Genomic DNA, 27745 nt, shown 5'->3' on the forward strand with positions numbered 1-27745 from the left:
CCAGACTGGATGGGGTCCTGGGCAGCCTGGTCTAGTATTAAATGGGGAGGTTGGTGGCCCTGCATGTGGCAGGGGGGTTGGAGCTTCATGATCCTTGAGATCCTTTCCAACCCTGGCCATTCTGTAATTTTTAGCTGATTATCTGAGATGTTACCTATGTTATCAAAGAGCATATAGGCATTTTAAATTCTCAGGCCTACATACAAACAAGCTCAGGAACATCTTTTAATCTTAGTGATTTAGAATCCTTCAACAACTACTGAGTCTTAATAGGTCCTAACCCTATTCCAGGAATTATTTCTAATTGAAATTCAGATTCATGACTTCAGTTTAAAGTATACTGGGATAGAGTAGCTGAGGCCCATTGATCATGAGGGTTCTGTGGTGCCTCTAGAGAGCCTTGCAAATTGATAGAGTAGCCATGGACACATGTATAACATGAGTTCTTTCAGCTGGAATGTAGAAAATGTTCAAGAAAATGCTTGCTTGACCAAGAATTGATTCTTGCTTTCCCAGAAGTCAAGGCATACTGGTATGGCAGCTCAGCATGTTCTCCCAATTCCTGGGCAAAACAGGAATATCTATCCTGCTATCCAGCCCAACTGTTGAGTACATAGCAAAATGGGACTTCACAGCCACCTCCTAGAAATCAGTACAGCTCTGATTCAGACCCATGGTCAGCTAGAAGCCTTCTGCATCAATTGACAAACAGTTCTTGTGATCTCTGAAATACTCTGAAGCCAGCCCAAGAGGTCTAAATTACAAACAGGAAATAAAATCAGAAGTAGTCTTTCTGGCTGTGATCAATTTCTCCCTCATGTGTTGTAGCTTTTACAGTTTTTTTCCTCTCCTAATCCAGTGCCATTCTCCATCCCCAAAGTACATCCAGCTATTAATTTGCTCTTATTCCTCCTAGCCTATGGTACTGATATAAACTATGCAGGCTGTAAAAGGATATGTTTCTACTGCAAGAGTTAGCAGTTGTTAATTTGGAAAAAGTATTCAGTAGTATGTGTAGAAATAATTATTGTAGAACAATTTTTTCTTCTTACTCAGAAAATAATTGAGGAAGTTACGTAGAAATCAGATAAACTTATGGATTATAATTGCACTTACTGACCCTGTGCTCTATTAATGAAGTATTTTTGTTGCAGCAGAAGGACTTTTTCTTCTCAGCAGCATCATAAAATGCCCCTGGCACAAGTGCCCTGTAAGCATGAAAACATGTAGATTAATCTTCATTGCAGTTTGATAAAATTTTCTTTGTGTATTATACTGTGTGCTTGCATTTTTAATGGCAGATTTTCAGAGAGAATGCATTAAATTCATTTCATTTTCTGATATTTCAGTATCACCTTTCATGCAAGAAATTTTGTGATTCTCAGCCTCTCTTCTTTTGTGTTTATACATTTTGAATATGATTATCTGTAGCAGCTTTCCCTTATTAATTATTAGGCGTTTTCCTTTTATGGAGTACTAATAATATGAAATCATAGCAGTGTGGTATCGTCGAACCATTTTCTAGTTCACTTAAATTATTTTAATATAACACTACTGAAATCCAGAATTTTACAGCAAATATACAAAAGACACAGAATCTTAGAAGGAAATCAGCAATGAAAGAATTGATTAACTAAAATGAATATTAATAATGTTTTAAATGCAAAATAAGCTACAGTCGTACATTAAGGAGCTGATTTTTTTTTTATGACAAAAATGTGGTTTTTTCACTGAGTGTGTTGATTTTTACTTATTTTTTAGGAATTCCTTTCCTAAAGCCTGTGTTAGCATCTGCATTGAATAGTGGTTGTACTGTGGTTTGCTTATGACTTACTCTGTGTTTAAAAATATGGTTTCATAAAGAGGATTGTGGCTTTTCAACCAAAGATTTTGTGGTTATCCATTCTGAAATGCCAAAAAAATATATCTATTCTACTTCTCTGTTAGAAAAATCAAGGATATTTTACAGTATAATGAAATAACTCCTTGCTGTTGATTGTTCTAAGTTGTAGAATTACTTAATTGTGGATCTAGACCAAATTTGTTAATCTGACCAGTTGTGGATTCTTGGATTATCAGTAATAGAAATCTGCCATATTACAAATGTGTGTGTACGAGTATGAGGCTTCCATCTTTCAGTAACATGAATGCATGCAGTGGTTTGCCCTGCCTTCAAAATGTTTACTATCATATGTTGCAGAGGTGAGGATAAAGGGCACAGAGCTTATTATGTAATTGCTATGCACACAGCTCTGCTGCTTGATTATGGTGAAAATTGGTATTATGCCAGTGGATTCATTTTGATGATGCTTTCTGTTGTACTAGCTTTAACCTCTGAAGATTTAAATCCTGACTGTATATCACAGGTGAGGAGTATTCAATTCCAAGTTTCGGAGAAGGCATTTTCCCACGTAATAAAGGTTTTGTGCATACGTGCTTGATCACCTGCCTTCTTTTAGGATATGTGTCTACACATACTTTTGCGGATGTAGGTTAACATATATGAGTGGAAGAGACTTACATTAGCCATTTTCCCATTGCATGGCTTCTTACAGCTATATCAAAAGTATAAAGCTGTTCGTAAAAATTCCACTTTCATGAAACTAAGCTATTGTTTTCTGCCTCTTAAAAACTATACAATAATAAATACGGGACACAGCAGAGGACAGTCAGTTACAAATGGAAGCTTGCCATCTGCCATACTGAGCTAATAATGGTAATGGCAATCTGTGTTATAAACTCAAGACTTAGCCAAGCATTAACTACATGTATGCAGTGTGACCTTATTGCTGTCAAAAATTATAATAATCACATCAATTTATGGAGAGAATTAAGTGCTTGGCATGTTATACGACTTGCTAGGTCTCAAATGTTCCAGTATGTCCATCTGGAGCAATAGATTAATACAACACCACATGTTAGGGGGGGGGTCACAGCAGAGGTTGTATGTGCTCAGGAGCCATTTTTAGGTCAGGATTAAAATCTCCTTAATTTAAGAGAGTCAGGAACTGGCATTATCCAGCATGCACTTTGTTGATTTTTTTTCTTTTGGTTTGGTTTGAAATGAAGAAGCCAAGTGTATCCTAGATATACAGCTATAGGCTCTGTATGTAGAAATGTATGAAAGCAAAAAATATGTCACAGAATGTGCAGTGTAAGTTATGTATCCAGTCCACCAGTGAGGATTGCCTGCACATGAAGATACAGACAGAGAAGATCTATGGAAATATGAAGCAGGCAATAATATGTGCACGTGAAGGTGGAAGCAGTGGGTAGATGATGGGTAGTTCTCTGAACTGTAGTGGCATATTTTTGTAGTACTACTTAGATTAGTCTACTCTCAACACATCTGACTCTAACGTATGAATGAGCGGAAGGATAATTCTTAGTCTTTCAAGCAACATTAATCCTAAATATTTAGATCTAATCTAAATATCACTAGCTTCATTTTTAGTTTGAGTGACAAAATCTACTGCTTCACTGAGTTCAATAAGTAATCGACCATATTACTTTGTTTAGTCACCACATTACCAGTTTTGGGCAGTATACTGAATCTGTACTTACTGCCAAGTATTGCTTTCTGTGAAATTATTGTTTGTGATGCTGTCATGCTACACATGCACATTTGCTGCCAGTTTTATCAGCCCCTCAGGACTGAAGAACTGAATAACTAAATGCATCTGGGCCCCTTTAGGGAGGCTGCGTCTCCTTTCATGTGAAATTCTAACACGTGCTGCTGTTTCATTGTGCCCAGCTAAATATTCTACTTGTTTTTTAATCTCTGGGTCTGTGTCTGCTGCCTTCCATTGAAAGAAATGCCTGTTAAGCCACAGCGTCTAGCATGGTTTTAACTCTTGCAATTTCTGTTCTTCAGTCTGGTGCTGTTAATTGCTTCTGTATTTCAAAGATGGATCTGCTTGAGATACCACTTCAGATCTCTGGTGCTTTGCACATCTTGAACGTTTGGTTAATGAATTTCACGCGGAAGATGCTGGCAAACGTACCTAGTTGCCTCCTTTCCTGGTGGAGAAGGAGCTTCAAAGAAAGGAGCTGAAGGTTGCTTGCTTCCTAATTGTTGCATCTGAGTTTCTTCTTGGCACACTGTCATGTGACTTTGACCAAGTTTAGGCAATTGCTAATTGTTCAGTGGTTTACTTAGTACGTTTTAAACAAATGGAGCAGAAAGTGAAATTCTTCTTAACTCAGCAATGACCCAGTTCTCTAGGTAGCTGCATTAGGATAGTTAAGGTTGACTTGGTATTGAAATCTCTAATTATAATTTTTAATGAATTTGTGTGTTGAAAACTTCAAAATGAATTATTCTAAGATGTTTTTCTTATCTTTGCTTCACTAGTATCAGGATACGAATATGCAAGGTGTAGTGTATGAATTGAACAGCTACATAGAGCAGCGCCTGGATACAGGAGGAGATAACCAACTACTTTTGTATGAACTGAGCAGCATCATTAAAATAGGTAAGACACAGAATCTGATGTGTCTGATCTGTTCCTTTGCATCAGTGCACAGCACATTTGTTACAAATTTTAATTAGTAAAGAGAGATGTAGTGTATACCTTGGATGTTTTCTCAGGATGGACTTCAGCTTCTGTACCTCATTGGATCCCTTACTACATCTGAGAGAGGTTCTTCTTTGGAGAGAGCTCTGCAGCTCATTGCAAAATTAAATCATCCTGTTAAATGAACCAAATTATAGATTATTGTGGTTATGACAGTGTTGGAAGATCAATATTAAAAGTTAAAAAAAATTGTCAGTAATATCACTGAATACTTAAATCCCTTTTCAAACAAAATTGAGATGTACAGAAAGAGGATGTCTTCATCACTTAAATTCAGTTTTTAAGCATTTTTCTTCTATCTGATGTAAGTAGTATTTTTAGTATATATATAAAAAAATAATACTACATGTGATCAAGAGTTAATAGAAAAAAAAACCATCCCCAGTAAAAATGTGTTATTTGGTAGTTTGTTGGTTTTTTTTTATCCATAGTGGTTGTACTGAGACTTCAATAGAAAAGATTGGTACCTTTATTTAGTGTAATAGGTTACATGCAACTCTTCAGAAGAATTTCCCCATCATGGATATTTTGTTGTTTTGTAATGGTAGATAATTGTTCTCTCTTATGTACATGAAGTTTCAAAAGGGCCACTTCTGTTTAGTGACCTTGCTTTAGTGGCTTTTTGAATATTGATGCCCAGCTCACAGCAAATCAGAACAGAGTTTTGTTAATTCACCACAAGCAACAAACTGGAAGACTTATCTTTTAGACTATTTTTTTCTTTTCTAAAGCACATGAAATTTTTTTCTATTTCCTCTACAGTGGTTTTTTGCTACATTGCTTAATATGCTTATATGAGGGATTTAAAATTTGAATCCAAACCACCATGCCATGAACTCTCAGATGTCACACAGTTGACAGTAAGCAAGTAACAACAGAGTAGATTTTTTTTCCTTCTGTCAAAAAAATGGAGAAATTCAACTGCTTTGACGATACAGAAGTATAATTGCTCCCATGAAATGTATTGAACAGATTCTTGTGTTCATTCATTAAAGTAGGGTATCGGATAAGTACATTTACTGGGTAGAATGGTTATTAGCTGTTGAAAAGAAAAGTTACTTAAACTGTAAGTATTGAGTCTACTGTGTAAAACAGGGTAAAAAACACTGGCCTCCTATACTCTCTTCTGATTCGTAGTTTTCATTTCAGCTGTAACTTATAATAGTTCATTGACTTTCAGTTTTTTAAAGGTTAAAGAATTCAACTTTATCCTGTTTCATACAGCAATGTGAATCTAGCAAAAATCAGGCAAGTACAAAAATTGTGGTGTGTCACTGTTTTTGGAATGGGACAGGTGCAGAAAATAGAAACAGTTTGTTACGAAACACATTTTTATGGCAATATTTGCAGCATTTTATTTTCCCATACTTTTCTGTCTTAAGGCAAGGATAAAAATACTTTATCATCTCCAAACAGTATTTATTTTCCTCATGGAAATTATAATCTTATCTGCCTGATCATATTATAAATGTATGTTCTTATTTTATTTCTATACTGTTGTATGAACCAATTTGAATTTATCGGCATTAGGCCTTAGAATAAGAGTATGATGTATTGTTGTTTCTAATAATCTTTTAGAACATAGTACATTGCAGTGGTGAAAATAAGAATTGTTCTGTACCTCTAATTTCAAAAGAGTCTTGGAATTTTCAAAGGACACAGTGATAGACTTTCACATTTAGAAATGTTTATGGTTGTCCTAAAAAGAGTTGAATCTGTGGTTTCACTTCAGAGAACTTCTTTAAGCTTGATTCCCACTCTGAGTACATTTATTTATTTTATTATTGCTTTGGCAGCTACGAAAGCTGATGGATTTGCACTATATTTCCTGGGAGAATGCAATAATGTAAGTATTCTGGATTTAGATACTGCTTTTGTGTCACAAGTGCATTTTACAGTTTTACAATGATATTTTGATTTTATATTTACCTCGTTTAGCAGGAAATATTGTCTAAGTGCTGAATATTAGCTCTTCATTAGGTTGGTTTATTTATTTATTTTTCCTGCAAAATGAAAGTTTAGTTAACATGGTGGTAATGTTTCCCAGTTTCCCACATTTAGTGTCTTGGCACTTTTTTTATTCCTTTTTTTTTTTTTTTCTCTTTTTTTTCCCCCCTAAGATTTGGCAGTAGAATGCTGTGATAGTAGAATGCTAATGTTATTACTCTGTCTGTAGCAACTTAGCTTGTGATTTGGCTCCATTATTTTCTTTAACAAACATAGAACATAATATGAATTTGCTCTCAGCATAACCTGTTCTTTTATCCAGACATCATTCTGTTTTATTTGAAATGATGTCAATTCTTCTGATAACTGCTAGAAGGAACTTCATCGTGAGATGATATAAATCTTAGGTATGGATGTTGGTTAGTGTGACATAAATTGTACATTTAAAATTCATAAGGGAGATGAATATCTGATGTAAAAATTTGAATAACAGTGTGTCCAATACTGTTTTGTACCCCCCTTTTTTTTAGTATCCTGATCAATTTGTATAGTTAACATTGTACAATAGTTTTAGTTACTTTGAATGGCTACAGAGATGGAAATGCAGTTTATACTTCATTGAACTCCATCAACTTCAAAATCACAATTTGTCAGAAATGTTTAATCTCTCATTGGTTCAAGAAATAAATTATACTTTTCTAAGTGAAAATTATTAGAGAGGAGAACATTTTTCCTGTTGCTTTTGTTTCCTTACATTACACAGCTAGTTTATTTTTGTATAGTTCATTAGCCAATTTTCTTTGCTCATTGTGAAATAAATGCACTAAGAAGAAGGGAAATAATGCCATTTTTGAAATTATAAAAAAACATGAAGATGTAGAAACCTGCAGGTGATTTGAGCCTTGCCTGAGAATATTTTTGATTTGTTCAAAACAACCATATCATCTGAAGGAGGTGAAGGAAGGCCCATACATGAATTTAAGCAAAAAAGAAAAATAGAAATGGATTTTGCATATTTTTCTTTCAATGTTTATTTAATGTGATAAAGGTAACCAATTTTATTATTTATAAATTGCTTTTTCTCTGAACTCAATAAGTATGTGAATAACACAAAAGGGACATAATTTAAGTGATGTGTTCATCTTTTGTGAATGCAATGTTTTGTTCTCATTTGTCGGTGCCAGTGTTTGCTTTCATGAGTGGGAGATGAAGGAAACTGTTGCCAAATACATTCTGCCTGCTGCAAATAGCAGGAACTTGCAAGAATTGTAGTCATCAACTCTGAATGCGCAGATCTGACCAGCTTCAGGGGTAGTAGTTGCATGCCAGCTGAGCAAGAGGTTCATCTCCCTAAGCACTTTGTGAAAGGTTATAATAAATTGACTTTACAGCTTGAGACCTATTACAGTGAGATTTTTTGTATTAGGTTTGTATGGTATAACTGAGGTTTCTCCCCAATCTTCACATATTTTGAGGACCTGGGTGCTTTCAGACCTTCTGCTTTTCTTCTCATCTCCTTCTTCCTTCTCCTTTTTTTTTTTTCTTGATAGCCTATCAAGAAGTTGAATGTATCTGCCTCCAGTATAAATCTTTTCTGCAAAAAGTTAAGAAGTTCCAACCTCTGAAAAAATACATATTAACCACTGCTATGTAACTACATCTCCCAAAATGGAATGTTCCTCATGTAGTTATTATGGGGACTGATCCTAAGTTCTTAGATGTTAGTGTGAGATTTTCCATTCACATTAGTGGGGTTAGGGCCAGACCCATGCTTGTAGTATGTAACTGAATGGTTATGCTTTCGGCTACTTTGTGTAAGAAGTTGTCCTTTGCTTATCCTTGTCTCTTGACTATTTAATTTAAAGGATATGTCAAAGAGATTGACCATCAGTCAGCAAGTACTGGCATGTACTGGCAGTTTATTCAGTAAGTCTTTGCTAAATGAGAACAATAGGAATCTGCGTAGTGTAAATGGCAGAAAAGGACTAATTCTTTTAGATGAAGTTAATTATTTTATTTAGAAAGTTATAAAATCTGTAATTAGTGTAGACAAAGTAAAGCTACTTGTGGTCACTAATGGATGCATGGTGGGAAATAGTTGCTTAATTTTTTGATGCTTGTTGATTTGAGATTTAAATTTCCCAAATTATACTTTTTTTTTTTTTTTTTTTTTTCCCTTGGAAAATATACGTATATTTACTTACAGATTTGATGTAACAGTTATTTTCACCATGCTTTCAAAAAAAAAAAAAAAATTGATTTCTGGGAATGAGGTATTAGGAGAAGGTCGTGTCAGGATGGAGGAACCTTGATAATAATAAGTAAATACCAACATTCACACAAGTGGTTTGTAAAGTTTAGTGGTATTTGTTCTCACTATTTGGTAGGGAAAGTTGGGATCAAATCTAAAGCTAAAGCATTAAATCTACATAATTTCAGCTCTCACTGTAAATATGTATGGCTACACTGGTGCCTGTTTAAGGAAATCCATCCTCAGTAATTTTGACATTTTAATCTCTGCTAAGGAGCATTCTTGCAATAGAAGTTTTGCATAACTACATTTAAAGTAGATTAAATAGTGAGTTTCATTAGGATAAAAGATAACTTCCTTTTACAGAAATTCTAGGCTTCTACAGAATGAAAGCAAATTGATAATTACTGCATAGTGTGTGCTGTTATTTCTTCATGGCGAAATAAGAAGATAATTGCCCTATCATTGTAACTCTTTTTTGTTTGTTTGTTTTGTTTGTTTTTATTGTGATTTATTAAGTATTCATTGTAAACCTTTCCTGGTGTGATTTTTGTTGTGGACAGCACTTCCCTAACTCAGTGTATTAGAGCTGAAAGCACTTCAGTGTTCAGTGTGAAGATAAGTTCGGCATTTTCATTTTGCAAAGCATAGGTGATACGTTTGCCTTTTAAGATGTTTTAGAAAGGGTTCCTTTACGTTTAACAGGACAGGGTGTCTTGTTGCAGGTGTTGAAAGCACCCTGCAGAATTCAACAGGACTTTGAGGAGTTTGTTAAAATACCTGCACATGCAACATTTCAGTATAGCTTTGTTTTCTTTCTCTCTGTTGAAGGACATGGAAAAGTACCATGAGTCGGATAGCAACAGACATGGAAATTTCTGGGTGATGAGCTGGACTGAATGCCTTTGGGGTCTTTAGCTGGGTAAATTTACTTGAAATGGAAGGTGCTGCACCAATTACTCATTAGAGTGCATTTAATTATGCAGGTATTACTTAGAGTTGGTCGCCAGCATGACCAGTTCAGTAGTATCGGTGACTTTCTGTTTGTTCTAATTACTTATGCATTCTAAGGGATAGCATGATTCTGCTGATGGTACAGATGATTGCTGATTACACGATTCTTCTTTTTAAATGATTGCCCTCAAGGAGGTTGGTACCATTCACATGTCCAACTCCTTGCTCACTCATAAAGTCATCTTCTGTTTCAAAATCTGTTTTGTCATATAATATACATCCGGCTGAATGTGGTGCAAAATACATAGGTTCTAGAGGCAGTATAGCTTCATCATTGTAGGAAAGAGATCTGAACAGAACTATGCTCACTAGTGACTTCTGGTTCTTGAACTTTCTCTGTACTGCATTGTGCAATGTAGATGTTCTCTTAAGAAATTATCTTTGTCCATGATGCGGTTATGCAAATAAAGCAATCTTAAAGTAGACAAGATTCATTTTGCAAATAAGATATGCTTGGAGACTGGAAACACTTCCACATCAAGCAGGAATGTTCCACAACTATTAAAGAAAGGACATTACTTAGTCACAATTTTTTTGTTTTGTTTCTTACGGGGTTGAAAATACAGTTCATAATTCTCATGTTATGACCTTAATTAAATATCATCATAATATCACGCCTAAAAGGATTTATTAAAATTTGTGGTATTTGATGATGTGCCTAAGTACAAGATGTGCATGGATTGAAGGCTGTAAACTAACATCTATCTATTTCTAAAATACTTAACAGAGTTTCTAATGTATTGTTATCTCATTCTTCAGATGATTCAGATTCGTGTTTATAGTCATTATTTGTATGAGGAGTTCACCTCATGATCCTGTGGATTTGTATGCAAAACTGTTCAAATTTAAAAGGTGTACACTTGAAGTAGCTTACACTAAATCTTTAGAGTGCTGCTTAGCTCCTGAAACTGAAAATTGTGCTGACAAGCAGATCAACCTTGCTTCAGATAGGAGTTTCTTGTAGCTTTGTTGTAAGAAATTCAGTGAGGCCACAAATACGTGTGCAAAGACTCTGTGCTTCAGGGTGTATAATATTAAGCTAGTCTACAATTTCTGTTGATACTGAAAATTGCTGCTGCTTGATGCACAGTGCCACCTAGTGAATTTATGAGGTGAATTACTAAGAGTATTACTTAGAATCAAGCAAAAAGCATCTACTCATTCATTGCTGTCTCAAGTTTTGTGCCAATTTGATGTACATTACTTTAAATTTGTAGACATCTCTGAAATTTGAGTCTTTTAAATATATTTCTAGGTGAAACTCTTCTAGCTTCCAGGCAATTTAGAAAACTATAATCTCTGTCCTTGACTTACTTCTGTCATCGTGTAATCTTTTTAGTGGAGGAAATCAGTTCCTTTCCTATGTGCCAGAGAGGAAAAGCTGTTGATGAATTACAGTTTTGCAGTTTAATTTTGCGTCGATAAATTATCCAACTGGAGCAAAGTAAGATAGGTAACTATCAAGATACAGCTGAATGAATGTTTGGTCCCATTTCATTTACTGTTCAGGTGGACAGATTGGTAAAATGGTCATAATGAAAATACCTTAGGTAGAATGTGAATCTATACAAAGGCTAGTTATTTGTGGCTCCCAATCACAGTGCAGGGGCATTTTCATAGAATCATAGAATGGCTTGAGTTGGAATGTACCCTAAGGATCATCAAGTTTCAACCCCCCTGCCACAGGCAGGGCCTTCAACCTCCATATTTTACAAATTATCAAGGATTTATCCTGGAATCTGGTTTTGCTCAATATAGTCATTAAAGCATGCATGCACCGAGAATATGAGCTTATTAAATTTGCGTATGGCATGGAATTGGGAAGGTCTGCAGATATGTTCGTAGGGAAGTGTTAGAATTCGTGGTGATCATGAGAAACAGGTCTAAAGACCTGGCCTTGTGTAGGGTGACTTTGAGAAAGATACTGGGAGTTGCAGTGAACTTGAGGCTAAACATGAGCCAGCAGTATCATTGCTCTTGCAAAAGAGGCACTGCTAGGTAGCAGCAGCAGAAATCTAGTCTTCATGAGAAGTAACGTTGCCATTCCTTTGAATGTTGGTTGTGGTCTCAAGTGGAATAATATGTTTAGTTTAAGTGCTGCATTTATTTAAAAAATGGAGGAACTGGAGAGACTCCAAGAGCATGCAGGGAGAATGGTCAGAAAGCTGAAGAACTGGCATTGTTTAATCTGAAGGAAAGGAAGTTGAGTGGTGAAAACATGCCTGGGTAAAACAGAAAGGAGGAAAATCATCTCTATCATTGTGGTATATAGAGAAAAAAGTAGGTGGTTTGAGTTGGCATTAGTGAGCTTCCCCAGTTGTGTCTGTACTGAAGCATTACAGTGTGTTGCTTCTGAAAGCTCAGGTATCTTCATTCTTGGATGTCTTCTGAGAGCTGTTTGAACAAACATCTTTCAGAATAATGCTTGCTGATCATACCGTAAAGCATAGAGGTTGGAGGAGAGGTGAGTCACCTTAGTTTTCTGTGTCAGTGAACTACTGTAACTTTTCACATGTTAGTTTTGTGCTTCTCTGAAGGAGAACTGAAGGAACAATTGGAGAGTTACCAGAAATGAAATGTAGTTAGAGAGTAACGGCATTTAAAAGGACGCAAACTGTAAAAATAAAACAAGTAGTAGTTTTTCTGCAGCATGTAAGTATAATTATCTGACATTTGTGTCTTTTCCCAACATATTTATATATTATATGATTTAAAAATGGAAACTTTTTCTCAAGTACACTGTTAGCTTTATAGAAAAAAATAAGAAGTTTTCATAAAAATTGAGGTAATTACCACTTTTTTTTTTTGTTTTGTTTTGTTTTTTTTTTCCTTGTGTGCTTCATGCACAGTAGAATTGCTGCATTTGTATTGTTAAACATTTACTTATAGCTCTAACATTTTAGCATGGTATGATTGGGTTAGTACATCAGTTTAGCTAGTTTGCAAATACAAGCTTTTTGATTGTGAATGCCTTCCAAATTAATTTTGATTGGTTTGTTTGTTTTCTTGTCATTATTTCTTATTGTAGTAAGTTTTGCTTCTGCAAAAAATTGTCCTGAAGCAAAAGCCTTAATACATGCTTGCAATTACATTCAGCATTAAACTGTGTGGTTTTGCACGTGTAAACTGTCACATCCTTTACCAAGAGCAAAAACCTGTTTACTATCACTGAAGAGAAAGAGATGTGAGCTGCAAATACCATAATGCACACTTAATGTCAACTTGTTTAATGCCCCTTTCTCTGTAATGTGTTTTATTTTTTTCCAAGCATCATGCCATATAGTAATGCTGTAGTACTAAGGCTTTCACTTAATGTCAATTCAATATTAAATCACTTTCCATTAAGCATTTTCAAGGCCAGTTTTATCCGCAAAACTCACTGTGGAAGATGCCCTTGCCTCCAAAGCAGTTTGTTAATGAATTGCTTGTGGTGTATGTACTTTAACCCTCATTCTGTTCATTAAACCTGGGACTTATTGAGATGTCTTTGCTGTAAAGATATTTTAGTAAAATCAGTTTCCGATTAGTTCTTAGTTATAAGAAGTACTTTTAGAAAGAAGAAAAACTGAGTGGTTTGGGAAATAGTAAATGTTTGCACTTCAAATCCAGCCCTAACAAACTTTATATAGCTAGTTGAATGCTGTATAGCCTTTATGGATTGAGATTTGGCATTCTGCTGGATTAACCTGGATACACCCCAACAGTCACCAGAATAATAGCATTGTTTACCCCTGTGATTGACTTCTTCATCAGAGGATCCAAAGACTGAAAACACCTGAAAACTTTGGGTACTTAAAACTGAAGGAACTTCTGTGAGGAGAAGCTGATGGTATTCTGTTAGCATACTGGGGTGGCTTCTCAACCTTTCTTTCACTGGGATTTTAATCTGCTGCCTCTGCTAAGTGTTAGATTTTCACCATAAAAAAAGAACTGCAAGACCACAGTATGATAGCATGACAAGATGAACAACACTATTGCTTCTTGTGCATGTTCTTATTGTTGCAAGTGAGGAATATTTAGGGTTTTTTCAACTGTAGTAAAGATACTGAAGATAAATTTCATCATAATTTCAACCAAATAAGTACATGGGATTAAGGAAAGAGCATTAAGGGCCATGGTGCTGTGTCTAATTGGTTATATACTAGTTTTGTTACATTTCTGAAAGCCAAGTTTGCTGTGTTTTACTTGCAATTGGGAACGCTGTTAATATCTTTCATGAACAGGTTACAGTATATGCTGTTATGCATTGTTTGTAGACTGGAAGACTTGTTAATATATTAGCATTTAAAATAGAGATGATAATGTATTGCCTACACCAGAAATGCCTATGAAATATGAAAGGATGAATTATGTTACATTTTTGTTAAGTGGTTGAACTTCCTTCCTAATTGTCATTTGTTTTGGATTTTTTTGTGTTTTGCCTGTTTGTTTTAAGAATCTTGTGCACTATCTAATATATAATCATTTATAATATATATTCATCTTATAAAATACTACCATCATAAAACTAATTGAAGTTGGTTCTGATTGAAGAAAGACAGAAAACAGCCTCAGAAACAGAAGTAAAATTCCAAAGCCCAGTGAAATCAAGTTTATGGCTAGTAACAGTATAATTATCCTTTTGTTAAGGTCTATAACTGAAAATATATTTAATTTCCATCAGGAGATTGTCTTCAACTGAAACTAGTGAAATTTAATTTTTAGAAATTACTACAGAGATCACTAATGATGACTAGAGCTTCTTGCATTAGAAAAATAGTCACTTTTTATACACTGCAGCATCAGTCAAAAACAAGAGCAGATTTTTTTGATGAAGACTTTATATAAATGAATTAAGAGATTAAACTAGAAGGAAAGGAATAATTTTGAAGATTTTGAAGCCAATTGGAACAATTTGTGACATCACAGAATGAAAGGAAGGAGCTTGCGTGCTCTGCGTTTCAGACATTGAATGGAAAACTTCTGGTCTTAGTGTCCTCTTCCAGTATCCTCTTGTCTAACTACTCTTAAAGATGGGAGAAAAGTCCATCACCGTTAAGTAGCAGCCTTGTAGATCCCACTAGATACTTGGAAGAGGTTTTTATCTCTGACACTTTACCGGTGTTTTTTTTGTTTGTTTGTTTTGTTCTTCCTGCAAGAGGCAGAATTGGAATTGCTTCTGCAAAACCCTTTTATCGGTATATATGAAATGGTCTCTATATCCTTTTTCCTATGGAAGGATGCATGTTCAAAACATTACTTCTTAGTAGTAGCAACAGCGGGATTTGCCAGCCAAAATGGTATTTACGTGAGGACTGTTAAAAGCCACTCTTTAATGAAGCTATGAGTGGAAATAGATTTTAAGAGTAAGCTTGAATTTTGGCATCAGTATAAACAGAAAAGCTCAAGATTTCCTACCTTAATGGAAACCATCAAAATAAAGCGTGTTCGATACATGTTCAGTAGAGCTACTCAATGAAAAAAAAAAATCTTTCTTTTTAACTACATGAGAAGTATGAAACTAAAGTTTGCTAAAACTTCACAGCTGAAATACTATGTGGCAGCTTTATTTTCTTTTGTTAAGGTAACTTAATTTCCATTTGTATTGCATTAGTAGCAAATGAAGAACTGGAACAAGAAAACACCCCTATGGAAATGCAGATTCAAGCCCTACTGCTGTAACACTGTGTAACCTTTGCCATGTCTCTTATTTCTCATGTGCCTAAACATCTTTGTTTAAAGGGTTCTGTTATACTCAAAAGGGTGTGAGATTCCAGAGTGTCTGTTACTCTGCAGTGCTACAGGCCAAATTAACTAATAGTTGTAAGGAGTTAGACATAGAAAAATGAAACAGAAGATGGAACTTTTTGCCTGCAAAATGAACTCTTTCTCCCGATTTCATCGGAGTTTGCTTTTTTTTTTTTTTTTTTTTTTTTTTTTTTTTTTTTTTTTTGTGATTTTGTGACTTTGTGAGAACAGTTGTCACTAACCGACTGCTTAGTTTTGTGTTAATTTTAAAATTATATGTACTTTCTGAACATTTTCAGTTGAAATAAGTAATAATAATAGTCTACATCGTAGAAAGAAATCTTATATAAGGAAATATTTTTTCTGTGACTCCATGTAGGACATTCAAAGCAAACACAATTCAACACTAACGTAAGTGATGACTGACTTTGGCAGAAGAGTTTTTCACTATCTGAATGGTAAATTTAGAGTGGGATTTCCTAGTATGAAAGAATTATGTGCAGCTTATCCAAGTACTTTCCGTTGTCAAAAGCACAAAAGCTGTTTTTCTCTGTTATCTACTTTATTAAATCCTACTGTATTACATATATACATATATATATATATACACACACTCAGTAAATGTAGCCATACTCTCTAATTGCATTTTTTTCTTTTTCCTTCTAACTAGAGTCTGTGTGTATTTACGCCACCAGGAGCTAAAGAAGGACAACCGCGGCTCATTCCTGCAGGGCCCATTGCACATGGCACTACAGTATCTGCTTATGTAGCCAGATCCAGAAAAACGTTGTTAGTAGAAGATATTCTGGGGGTAAAAAGCTTCCTCTTTTTAATGAGAAGAATGTAACTTATTCTTAGAATGAATATTTTGATGCTGAGGTTTATTGATATAATATGATATAATAAAATATAATGTAATGATATAATTTACATCCGTCTTGCTACCAAAAAAATAAGTTTAAGTTTGGATCAGCTCGATCTAGTAAATTCAGAATATCCAATTTATTTCTGAATTAATTTTTTTGAGTGTGTTGTAACATATTTTTGTTGTCGATTAATGGAAGTAATGGTATCATAATCACTTAGATAAATAAACACATCAGTCAAAACACATGTCCTCCTGGTCTTGAAATACTCTGCTTTGCCAGTCCCAAACACATAGGTTTCCACATAGTCAATCAAAGTCTGATTTAATTATAGCACTTCACTCGTACAGACAAGAATGTTAATCAGAATTCTGATTGTTAGACAGGATTTTGATCTCTACTTACATTAATGTAAAGCCAGAATGTTTACATTATCAGTAGAGTTACATCAAAGGCACATTAATGTAACTCAGCAAAATTCCTGCTCCTTTTTAAAAAAAAAAAAAAAAAAAAGGGATTCAGGTACTCCTCATGAGATATTGTGATGATTTCTGGCAATCTGTATGTCTGTCCTTTTTCATGTTTTGAAAAGCTTAGTTCCCTAGTCTACGATTACATCAAACAAGCAATTTACTTATACTGTATGAGAGAACATTTTGAACAGAAACTAACACACAAAAAAGCAGAAGCTGCTTTCGCTATAGTAGCAATTGGTACTTACCTGGACTATAAAGTGTTTATATGCTGCTAGGTTTTTTCATTCAACATATGGGGCCTAAGATGTTACAGGTAATTTCCAATTAATATAATGATGGGCTTGTCTGTGAAGGTTGAATATTTTGATTTTGCATCCCGAGTTATTAAAAATGAGTTTTGAACTCCTTGCTGGTTTACAGTGTCAGATTATTAACAGAAATCCTGACAATTTTTTTTTTTTCTTATTTTTTTCTGAATGAGTGTAGTGATCATCTAACATGTTGTGTCAATAGGAAAAGGTTAACTTTCACAGTGAAGTTCCAAGTTATGAACCTCTGCCAAGGCTATACATTATTTGCCTTCCTGTGAGTTTTGGACTCACACAAACTCATCAGACCTCTTCTGTGGAAGACATATAGGTGCTTCCCAGTCTCCTTTGCCTTTGAGGTTGCGTGAGGCTGTTATTTGTTCATAGTCATTCAAATCAGTTGTTATTTTGATAATTAAGGTAGAGCTTACTTGTTTGAGAAATGAGGGGATCCCCAACCACAGTGATATAGGGTTGAGGAAGTGGGAGTTTTTCTACACAGAATCTGCAGTGAGCATCTGGTAGGAAACGTGGAAGAACTGGTGTGGAATCAAACGTGTCTAGTGTACTTCAGGCTGCTTAGGTACTGCCTCACTGCAATAACATCCAGGTAGTTTCTCTTTGTGAGTTTTCCCACCTGAGGTGTTAAAGTTATGATGTTTTGGGTATTTCCCACTTCAAGCAAAAGTTATTCATTTGGGCCTTTTGTAGCAGCTAGTAGGCTATTTCTAACATTTATTCTTATAAATTTTGCACAGACTTATTCAGGATGCATAAGCAAGGGAAGGAGAAGGACTTTACTGTCATGCATAATTTTTTAAGAAAAATATTTTTTCATAGGAGTCAATTGAGGATTATAGCTTTGTTTGTTTTGTTTTCTTTCTTAATCTAGACTGGATTAACAGTGAAGTGCTGGTTTACCTTCCTGTCAGATTATAGAAAATATATTATAAAAATAAACCTGAAGCTGAGCCTAACACCACAACTAATTCTGAATTTGCATCAATGTGTTTATTTGTGTATATAAGTTATAGCTGAGAAGATTAGATTTTTTTGTTGAATTTCATTAGTATATGTCTTAAAGCTTTATTTCAGTTATGCTCAGATTTAGAATTTTTAGTGAATTTTATTCAGTAATCATGTTTTCAAGCAGATGTGATCAGTCAGGAAGAGGAGAAAAATACCAGTGTATATTTTATATGAATGTTACAATGCTTATGTTTTATCAGATTGTATTTACATTTTCTAGGATGAGCGATTTCCCAAAGGTACTGGACTGGAATCAGGGACTCGTATCCAATCTGTTCTTTGTTTACCAATTGTCACTGCAATTGGTGATCTGATTGGTATCCTGGAGCTTTATCGTCACTGGGGCAAAGAAGCCTTCCATCTTAGTCACCAAGAGGTGAGACCCCCCCCTTTCATAATTTATTCTGAAATTCTCTGGGGTTAGCTGAACTGAAGAGTAATTATTCCTAAAAAAAAAAAAAAGATATTAAAATTAGTCCTCCCAACAAAAAAAAAAAAAAAAAAAAAAAGGATTAGTAGTATTTGTCAGTTGTATATTCTGTAACATAAGTTATTATGTTTGTACGTTAGCCTGGTAGTCACTACGTATGGCTTCAGCCTCAATGTCTCAGCTGGTGTTTTTTCTCTAGTAGATAGAGGTCATGGTAGGGTACTTGATTAATATGGTGCTGCTGGTGTGCTTGTATATGCAGCAAAGGAAAGACATTCGCGCAAAACCGGCTTCATAGGCCTTGTATTTCTGCTGCTTACACACTGTGTATTTATTTTTTGATGTTGTCCTATTACCTTCATCAGTCTACAATTTATATGGTCTCAGACTATATGTTTTATTGTTTATACTAAATACCTTCTTTAACTGAAGTTCATTAATATTTTACTTGTAAAAGGCTGACTACTAAACAAAAGCATTTTATTTGTAAGTTAAAAAATATTTAATGGTCATTTTTGAGTGTTCTAAATCGTTTGTTTGTTTTCAGGTTTCAGAAAGAATACTGTTAGTGGTTTTTATAAAATCTGTACAGTGTGTTCTATTTAAAAAAAAAATGGTAGATGAGAGAGGGAATGCAGTGGCAGAGCTCTTGTACTTATGTTCTTCGTGTTCCTATAAAGCTCGTATGTTTCAAGGACAGGAGATCATGTATAGTAGCACAGCTTAGTTAACTGCAGCTTACATTATGTTTTCTTGAAATGTTGCCTGGAAACTGTCATATTTAAAAGTACTCGTCCTGAACTGAGAGATCAAGTCTGATTCTTCTGTCACCAAAAAGGTAGTGAAAGAGACAGTGCCTGTTTAAAGCTGGAAATAATTGTGGCTGAAGAGACACAGCTCCAGGAAGATGTTAAGGCATATTTTGTTCCTGTAGCAGATATCTTTAAAAAGAAAAAAACAAAAAACAAACAAAAAAAAAAAAAAAAAAAAAAAAAAAACCAAAAAAACCCAACACTATAATTTTTAGAGTCCTCAACTTGTGAGATGTTTGTTTTTGTGTTATGTCTCTGATCTGATGGGTTCTTAATATAACACCATTTCCAAAGCATCGATAAGCATCTTTGTGACACAGAAGAGGAGAAATGTTCTATTGAGGCTGAATGCATCTTATTGATACTGAAACACTTGCGAGAATACCGATACTTTCACAAACTAGCAGTATTCCAACAGATCGTTTCTGTCTTCCTTTGTCTAATTCACTTACCAGCTGGATAGGAAAAATTACTAGGTAACTTATATGACGTTATAAAGATTTTTTCAGAATGCCTTCTCTTCTGCTTCAGGTTGCAACAGCAAATCTTGCATGGGCTTCAGTAGCAATACATCAAGTACAAGTAAGTTTGGGTTGTTTTTCATTTTTTTCGTTATGTAATCCTTTTTTCAGAGCTTGATTGGTTGGACTGTAGAATGTGTTCAAATTTAAGTGGAATCACTAGAGAATCATTGATCATAACCTCCTTTCCAGATCCTAGAAAAAGTATGCTAACTTTTTCGGTGTTCATTGAGCTCATTCTCTTGCCTAGCAACCATGGATCATATGATTTAATAAAAAGTATTTCTATTATTCCTTTCATTTTTAATAAAACGAAACATTACCGAAGTAGGTAAGTAGTTATTAAATCAGAAATGGAAAAAAATGTTTTTTTTTTTTTTCTTGTAATAAGGTAACTGCTAGGCCACCTGATTGCTTTCCTCCTATCGTACTAATCAGGTTTAAATTATTTGGTATTTCTGGCAAAGGCTGCTTTAAGCCATCTTTGCTGGCTGCTTCATGGTCCTACTCCCACTAAGGATGCTTCATGCTGTTCTTATTTGAGTGTCTAATGAAGCTCCATGCTGATAGCTGCTATTCAGCTTTACTAATAGGTTTTGTTCCTTCAGCTAATAGAAGATGGTAACACCAAAACTAAACTTATCCCATCAGCTCATGGAAGATGCTGAAATAGGGTCCTTCTGTCAACTTAAAGAAGGGAGTTTATTGCTTGCTTTTTTTTTTTTTTTTTTTTTTTTTTTTAAGCTGTCTATAATGCATCTTGCAAAAGACTTGGGCAAAGTTTCTTGTATTTCTTTATAGATAATATTTGCCACTGCAGTGCTGGAAATCCTTGACGTTGTTTAGGACGATCATTCACCCTGTAACATTCAGAAATAATATGCTGGCCTTGTTTATTGTGCACTAATAGAATTCTAATTGTATGCAGTTTTAACTGTACATCACTTTATAATAATGTTCTACTCTTCAATGAAGAATCTTTAACACATAAGAAAACAAAACATGGAAATTTTAATTAAAGCTTGTCCAATGGTCATTTTCATTCCTCTCCTTTCTGTTCCTCTGGGCAAAAGCAGAAGGCTCATTCTGCCCAACTTCTTGCCTATGAAGAACGTGGGAGTTCTGATCTGATGCTAAGTAGGCTAGTTAACATTTAGATTGCTATGATTAAGGCCCAGCACACAAATCCAGCTTTTAATTTTATACAGTGCTGGAAAATATTTAAAAACTTTGAGCTAGAATGTTTAATACAAATTAAGTGAATAGACCACAAAACTGCAGTTTCAGTTTACCTCTGACTTCAGTGACCTCTTGGAAAAAATGATAATGTGATCTGTTCTTCCAGGTGTGCAGAGGTCTTGCCAAGCAGACTGAACTGAATGACTTCTTGCTTGATGTATCGAAGTAAGTATAGAGACAGAATCACAGAATATCCTGAGGTGGGAGGGACCACAAGAATCATTGAGTCCAAATCCTGACTCTACACAGGACCACCCAAAATTCAGACCCTGTGTCTGAGAGCACTGTCCAAACACTTCTTGAACTCTGGCAGCTTGGGGCCATGACCACTGTCTTGGCAAGGCTTTTCCAAAGCATGATTTCCGCTATGATCTCATCAGTCTGTTTTGATGTCCCTTCCGAGCAGGGACAGGAATGAATTATGTGGGTGACAGTCAGATATAGCTGTTAAACTTTCCTGTTCTTATTGCAGGAGAATATGTAAGATACAATTACGATGCACAAAATATATTTGGTCATGTGGTCTTCTGCATGGCTGGAGGCTCTATTTTTCTAACTGTATGTAGTATATGTTGTTTGTTTTTTTTTTTTAATTTCTCCTCACAATAAATGCAGAGATTAAGCTAAAAACACTGTAGAAGTATGAAAGTTTAGGCTTAGATTTATGAAATCAATATAATGTTCTAGGTAATCTGCTTATCCTTCATCCCTTTATCTTTGTTGTTACTATAAGCATTTTTTAACAGTAGAGATTGCTGTAAAAACGGGCACTGAGGCATAATGCACACAGGTGCTTTAACTCTCAATGAACAGTTCTCGAGTTGATGGGATTAGCAATTGCTCTAGCAAGCAAATAATCAACTTGCTTTTAAAAATGATCCATACCTGTTCCTACATGAAAAGAGGATTTCTATTCAATGAGAAAATTGATAGCATGCAATATATCAGGGACATCTTCTGTAACATTTTAGAAAAGGCAGTGTATCTTCATGACCCTGAAAGTGTGAGACTTTTTATGTATGTACCTTTTTATTCAGTAGGCACAAACAGAAGTGAGCTGTATATATGTTCAGGGCCATGCCTGGGAACATTGTAATCCAAGGGTTATTAAGACTTGGTATGTGAAAGATTTAGAATTATTTTACTAAGATGTTTGACCTTTATCATTCAATGTTCTTGACTGTCCTTGGACAGTTACCTCTTCGCTATGAAACAGAGAATTGAGATAATGTTTTTGTTTTTTTTTTTTTAATCTCTATTTTAAGTCATAATATCAGTTGTCCGCCAAGTACAATGTGCTGCATCTGGGGCAGTAGAAAATAAAGAATACTCACTGAGAATTTTATAAGCTTTTTCTTTTTAAAAACTATTAAAAGATGGGCAATATGACATGAATTTAGCTACACTGCATAGTATTCAGTAGTTCTCACTACATAATTCTCTATGCATAAATCTAACGAAATATTTTGAAAGCCTGTCAATAACATTTATCTCCAGTCAGAAATGGAAAAAAAAAAAAGTGGTGTTTATTTTTTTTAAAGTATTTGTTTTTGTCTTCTGGATTGCTTTTTCTTTTTGCTTCACTTTTAAAAATTTTAGGTGTGTAAAAGATGGCAAAGTATTTTGATACATTCTTGGCACTGCTCAGCAGGACCTGTTGAGTCCAAAGCAGGCAATGCTTGGTAGTCTTGTCTTTTTTTTTTTTCTGTAGTGGTCTGTCACTGTAGAATAATGGCTTATAGGAACAGAGCTAGGACCATTTCTGAATTTTTTTGTGCAGTAGAAAGCCAGTCAATGATTTTTAGGCGCAGTTGTTCTTGTCTGTTTGGGCTAAACTGTTCAGTAGCTGCAAAACAAGAGCCAGCAACAATCATTTGAGAAGTGTTTGACTAAATGCAAATATTTATCAACTTTTCTTTCTCTACAGAACGTATTTTGATAATATAGTTGCAATAGATTCTCTACTTGAACATATAATGGTAAGTTTTCTTTTTCACTTCTAATTTTGTTAATTGTTGTTATTAAAGTTCTTTATTCTCCTTTCCTTGAAGTAAGACATTGCACATCATTGAAGTGTCAGAGCTGTTTATATCAGACACGTAATGCAAACAAAATTAACATCTCTGTATGGAGGAGGAAAGGAAGGATCAGCTTGATTTTGGTTGTTGCAACAATTTCGTCTCACAAGTCTCATAAGTAATCACATAACTGTCTCTGACCTGTGCATTTTCTATGGTGTGTTGAAGGTTTTAAAATTGTTATGAAAAGGCTTCTGTTTTTGTTTCAGCTTGTTGTTCCTTTTTCCTAAATTCAATTTTCTACATACTGCAAAACACTTATGAAGAAATTGTCTATAGGAGGTCTAGAGTTCAAACGTTACTTCTGCAGTATTTGTTCTAGCTATTGAGTGAGCTGTTGAAAACAAGCTCATGACATCCATTTAGCTTTGCAAAAGTATCTGCACCCATAGCCAGAGTAACAGTCAGTCAATATTTTATAAAAAACATAGGAAAAAAAAACCAACAAACTTAGAAGAATAAGTCGTCTATTGAAATAGTTAATATTCTTTATTTAATCAATGAATTATAGTAAAGTTAAGAAACAGAATATAATTTTTTAATCATTTTCATATTCTGAATTATTTCCTGAATAGTATCTGCAAATATCTGTGGATTGGTTGCCTGTAGCACATTTTAAGTGCTTACTATATGAATTGTGCTTCTTAGCATTAGTCACATTCGTTAAATAATGCAGTTCTTTTCCTTGATTGTAAATCTTAATCATGTCCCTGGTATTGTTACTTCAATCTGCATATTCAAATATATTCACCAACAATACTTCATTGCATACCTTGATCTCCAGAGTGATACTCTTAGGCTAGAATATTCAAAGACCACAGATTAAGAATGCAAACACTGTAAAAGTGGTTTTATTTAGAAACCTGAATTAGTTATGGAAAATACTCTGCAGTGTTTGCCTTATTCTTGTTAATACATAGTCAAGACTTCTGCACGTTCTGAACATTGATTTTTCCAATTCAAATGAACTGTTTAAAAATAGCTTAACATTTAAAGGAACTGGTATGATATAGTGTATGGCATTGAGAACAAATATTGACGTTCTTCCCAACTCTGTGATGAGAGGTCTGGTAGAAAACACAACTGGCTTAAATATGTTAAATATGCTTACTCTTTCCTCATCTTTTCCAACACTTGGCTGCATCCTGATTCTGCATTTTTAACCTACCTACAGGCTCCATTCTGATCTTCCTTTGTAATCTGTAGCAGTTGGCTGTTTCTTGGGACAATTTGCACATTTATTACCATTTTTGGGAGGAGTGCAATTCTATTATTATGTAGCATCTTCTGTAACTCAGAATGAGGGAAGAACAACAAGTAGATTTCACCTCACTATTTCGCCCTTCAGAGACTGCACTAAAATTACATTTGCTTATATAATAATAAAGATAACAGTACAGGGATTTTAGGATTCTTATCATTTTCATTTACATTAAAATTCCACAGTAAAGTTAATGCTATAAAGACATTCTTGAAAATAGATGCAAAGAAGAAAGCAGAAGTTACCTTTTTCTCAAAGGACCCTTTCTCTTCTTTTTTTGCCCAAGTCTACGTTCACTCCTCTGTTTTGAGCAAAGTTACAAAAGGTTTGAGTGGTCAAGACCTTTACATTTCTTACTCCTCTAAGCAAGCAGTATTTCTCAAAAGTTGCTTATTAGTTTGCAGTCTCCCTGACCTTCTCTGTGATACTTGAGTGGATGATGCCTTGTGGGTTTTACTTAGCTGAAGGGGAACCTCTAAGTCCCAGTTTTTGTGCAAGGACAGCCACTAGCATCAGGAGATGGCAGCTATTTCCTGTGCTGTTGCACATGGCAATCCATCATGACACTTCTAATTTTCCTGTGTTTGTTTATTTTTATGTGCCATAAGCACATTAAGTTTCTTTAGAAACACACACTAGCTTCTCTTTTATGTCCTTCTTCATTGGATATTTGATACCAATATGTTTGCACTGAAGACAAAGAAAAAAGTCAGAACTATTCTCGAGTATTTGCTATAACCTGTCTATTTAAAATTCATAGAATCATAGAATTGTTCAGGTTTGAAAAGACCTTAAAGATCATCAAGTCCAACCGCAACCTAACCATACTACCCTAAATTATGTTAAGGTGAAAAATTTCTAAAAATAGGGAGAAGGGTACCATTCTGAAAAGCATGTGTTGAAATGGAAATGCAGCTAAATAAGAAGGCCTTTTCTCTTTTAGCAGATATTCAAACCTCTAAAGAATCACCTACATTTCACAATGAGAACAATACTATAATTAACAGAGAGTACTGAAGAAAAACTACCACATTTGCCATTTGAATTTTGTGCCATTTAAAATATTGCAGTGAAGGTAGATGGTGCTTAAAACAGATTTATTTATCAGATAAGTGACTGAAGTGAAGTTAACCCATGACCATTAACTTTAGTTTTATCTTTTGTCTGTAGATATATGCAAAAAACCTGGTGAATGCAGATAGGTGTGCACTCTTCCAGGTTGACCACAAAAATAAGGAGCTGTACTCAGATCTTTTTGATATTGGAGAAGAAAATGATGGGAAACCTGTTTTTAAGAAGACCAAAGAAATAAGGTGAGAGTAGCTAGCTGAAGAATGCAGTTTCCTTGTAACTAGGGCTTTGCAGGCATTTTATTACCCAGTCGCTGTGCCTATCTGCAGGTACCCTGACAATACTTGTCATACTGTGATATCATTCCCACCAGGACCCGCCTCCAGAAGGTAGTACTTCTGGGAATGACATTGCAGTGCCATCGAAACAACGTCTCTGAAGCTATAACGTCACTCCTGGAAATGCCGTCTTCCGGAGGCGGTCCTTTTGGAAATCATGTTGGGAAAAAAACAGAGGTGTTCTGAGGTAGGTAAAGGTGCGGGTAAAGGTGCACCTAATCCGTAGGTCTACCAGTATGGGATGACTTTTCCCAAGAGGGTTCCTGAGAGGAATTGAAATTCATGCTATTCAAGCACATCCCAAGCAAGGAAATGCAATTTGTACTTCTCGTGGATGGAATAGGCATAGAATCTAGTATGAACTGGTCATTGGTTTTGAAGATTTCAGGTTCATTGTTTTATTCTTAATTTTTCTGAAGTGAATTTAAAGTATTTTAAAACTTTTAAGGAAATGTGATTCTGAAGTATGTTTGAAATGGTGAAATTGATATGTATTTCTGTTTCCCACAAGTGTTAGGCTTTTACATATTTTCAGTGAAGGAGGCAAAATGTCAAAATAAATGTAGCATTTTTTATTTTTTAAAAGTGACAATTCTTTAATAGATATGCCTTGAAATTTTTAGAGAGACATGGGTTCTAAACCTGTGGCTTTTTTAGAAAGAATGACTATATATCCTGCACCAAAATTTTATTAAAACACTCAACAGTGAATTTTTTCAGATTTTTTAAAATTCCATCTTTTACTTTTAGAATTCTGAGCCAATGTGGGATGTGATTCATATCATCACTTGAACCCCTTTTGACAAATTTGCACCCACTTATTATGTTGTATGACTGCAAGTGGAAGCACTCAAAATTGGTGCAGTTTATATGCCAACAGGCAAGGAGGTGCAGTACGCTAGAGAAGGTGGCCTACTTTAACATGCACTTTTATACTCCTTAATAATTTCTTTTTTGCTTATATCTTTATCTTTCTATATGAAAATTATTGTAAATTTGAATAAGAAGGTATGAACCATTTCAAGAGTGATGTGTACTGAAAGTGATATATAACTTTAGTATCTGTAAAAGAGTGACGCTGAGTCAGTTATCAGGAAAGAGCTGAAATTGGTATACTGTTCAAATAATAAGAAATAGAAACTAGACTAAAATCTGGGTGTACACGATGAAAACTGGCAGCTTTGACACTAACATCAGTAAGGGCATGATACTACCCAGGCATGTTTAGATTCGAAAGTGTTCCACATATGATTCTTACTTCGTATTTTTTTCTCCACTAATCATTCTAGGCTTATATTTTATAATTGTTTTATGTCAATTGAGAGTTATTTCTTAGCAATAGAGACTTGCAGACTTTTCTGATTCAACTCCTGAATATGCTTGCTATATTTAATTATCTTGTGGTAATTAGTTATGTAGCTATTACCATGGTGTTGTTTGAACGTCATGAGATGAAACATGCTGCTTATTCTGAAGTGTATATAGCAAATGCATATGATGTTTAGCTTTGACATTTCCACTGGTCTTCTTTCAAGTTTTCGTTTGTTTGTTTGTTTTTAATCAAATCTATCTGCCCCATGAATAACCAAGTTCTGTATTGTACATGATGTGTCTAAGTTAAAAATAAATATGTAAAAGTGATGATGAAATTGATGTCTTGTAAAGGTAAACACAAGTCATAGGTTTTGTTCAAATGTCGTATTTCTTAGGTGCAACCCCAGGGTTATTGAAGACATTGAATTTTTGTTACTAAAATGTCCTACCATGGCATATTTTGTTTTCGTCTGCGTATACATAGTA

At 34.7% G+C, this 27745-nt stretch overlaps 1 protein-coding gene across 1 annotated transcript in view; it reads left to right on the top strand.

Annotated features, from left to right (window-relative positions):
- The window catches only part of PDE10A (phosphodiesterase 10A), a gene marked incomplete at both ends in the record, with an annotated part of 155867 nt that overhangs the window by 103444 nt on the left and 24678 nt on the right, over nucleotides 1-27745 (top strand). The window contains 8 exons of the mRNA XM_079550801.1: nucleotides 4355-4475; nucleotides 6374-6423; nucleotides 16187-16327; nucleotides 18416-18571; nucleotides 19969-20019; nucleotides 21304-21362; nucleotides 23125-23176; nucleotides 25707-25849. Coding sequence (XP_079406927.1) covers nucleotides 4355-4475; nucleotides 6374-6423; nucleotides 16187-16327; nucleotides 18416-18571; nucleotides 19969-20019; nucleotides 21304-21362; nucleotides 23125-23176; nucleotides 25707-25849 — 773 coding nt within the window. The remainder of the gene's footprint in view (nucleotides 1-4354; nucleotides 4476-6373; nucleotides 6424-16186; nucleotides 16328-18415; nucleotides 18572-19968; nucleotides 20020-21303; nucleotides 21363-23124; nucleotides 23177-25706; nucleotides 25850-27745) is intronic.

Source organism: Tetrao urogallus (assembly GCF_951394365.1).
Source record: "Tetrao urogallus genome assembly, chromosome: 2".
Taxonomy (NCBI): Eukaryota; Metazoa; Chordata; class Aves; order Galliformes; family Phasianidae; genus Tetrao; species Tetrao urogallus.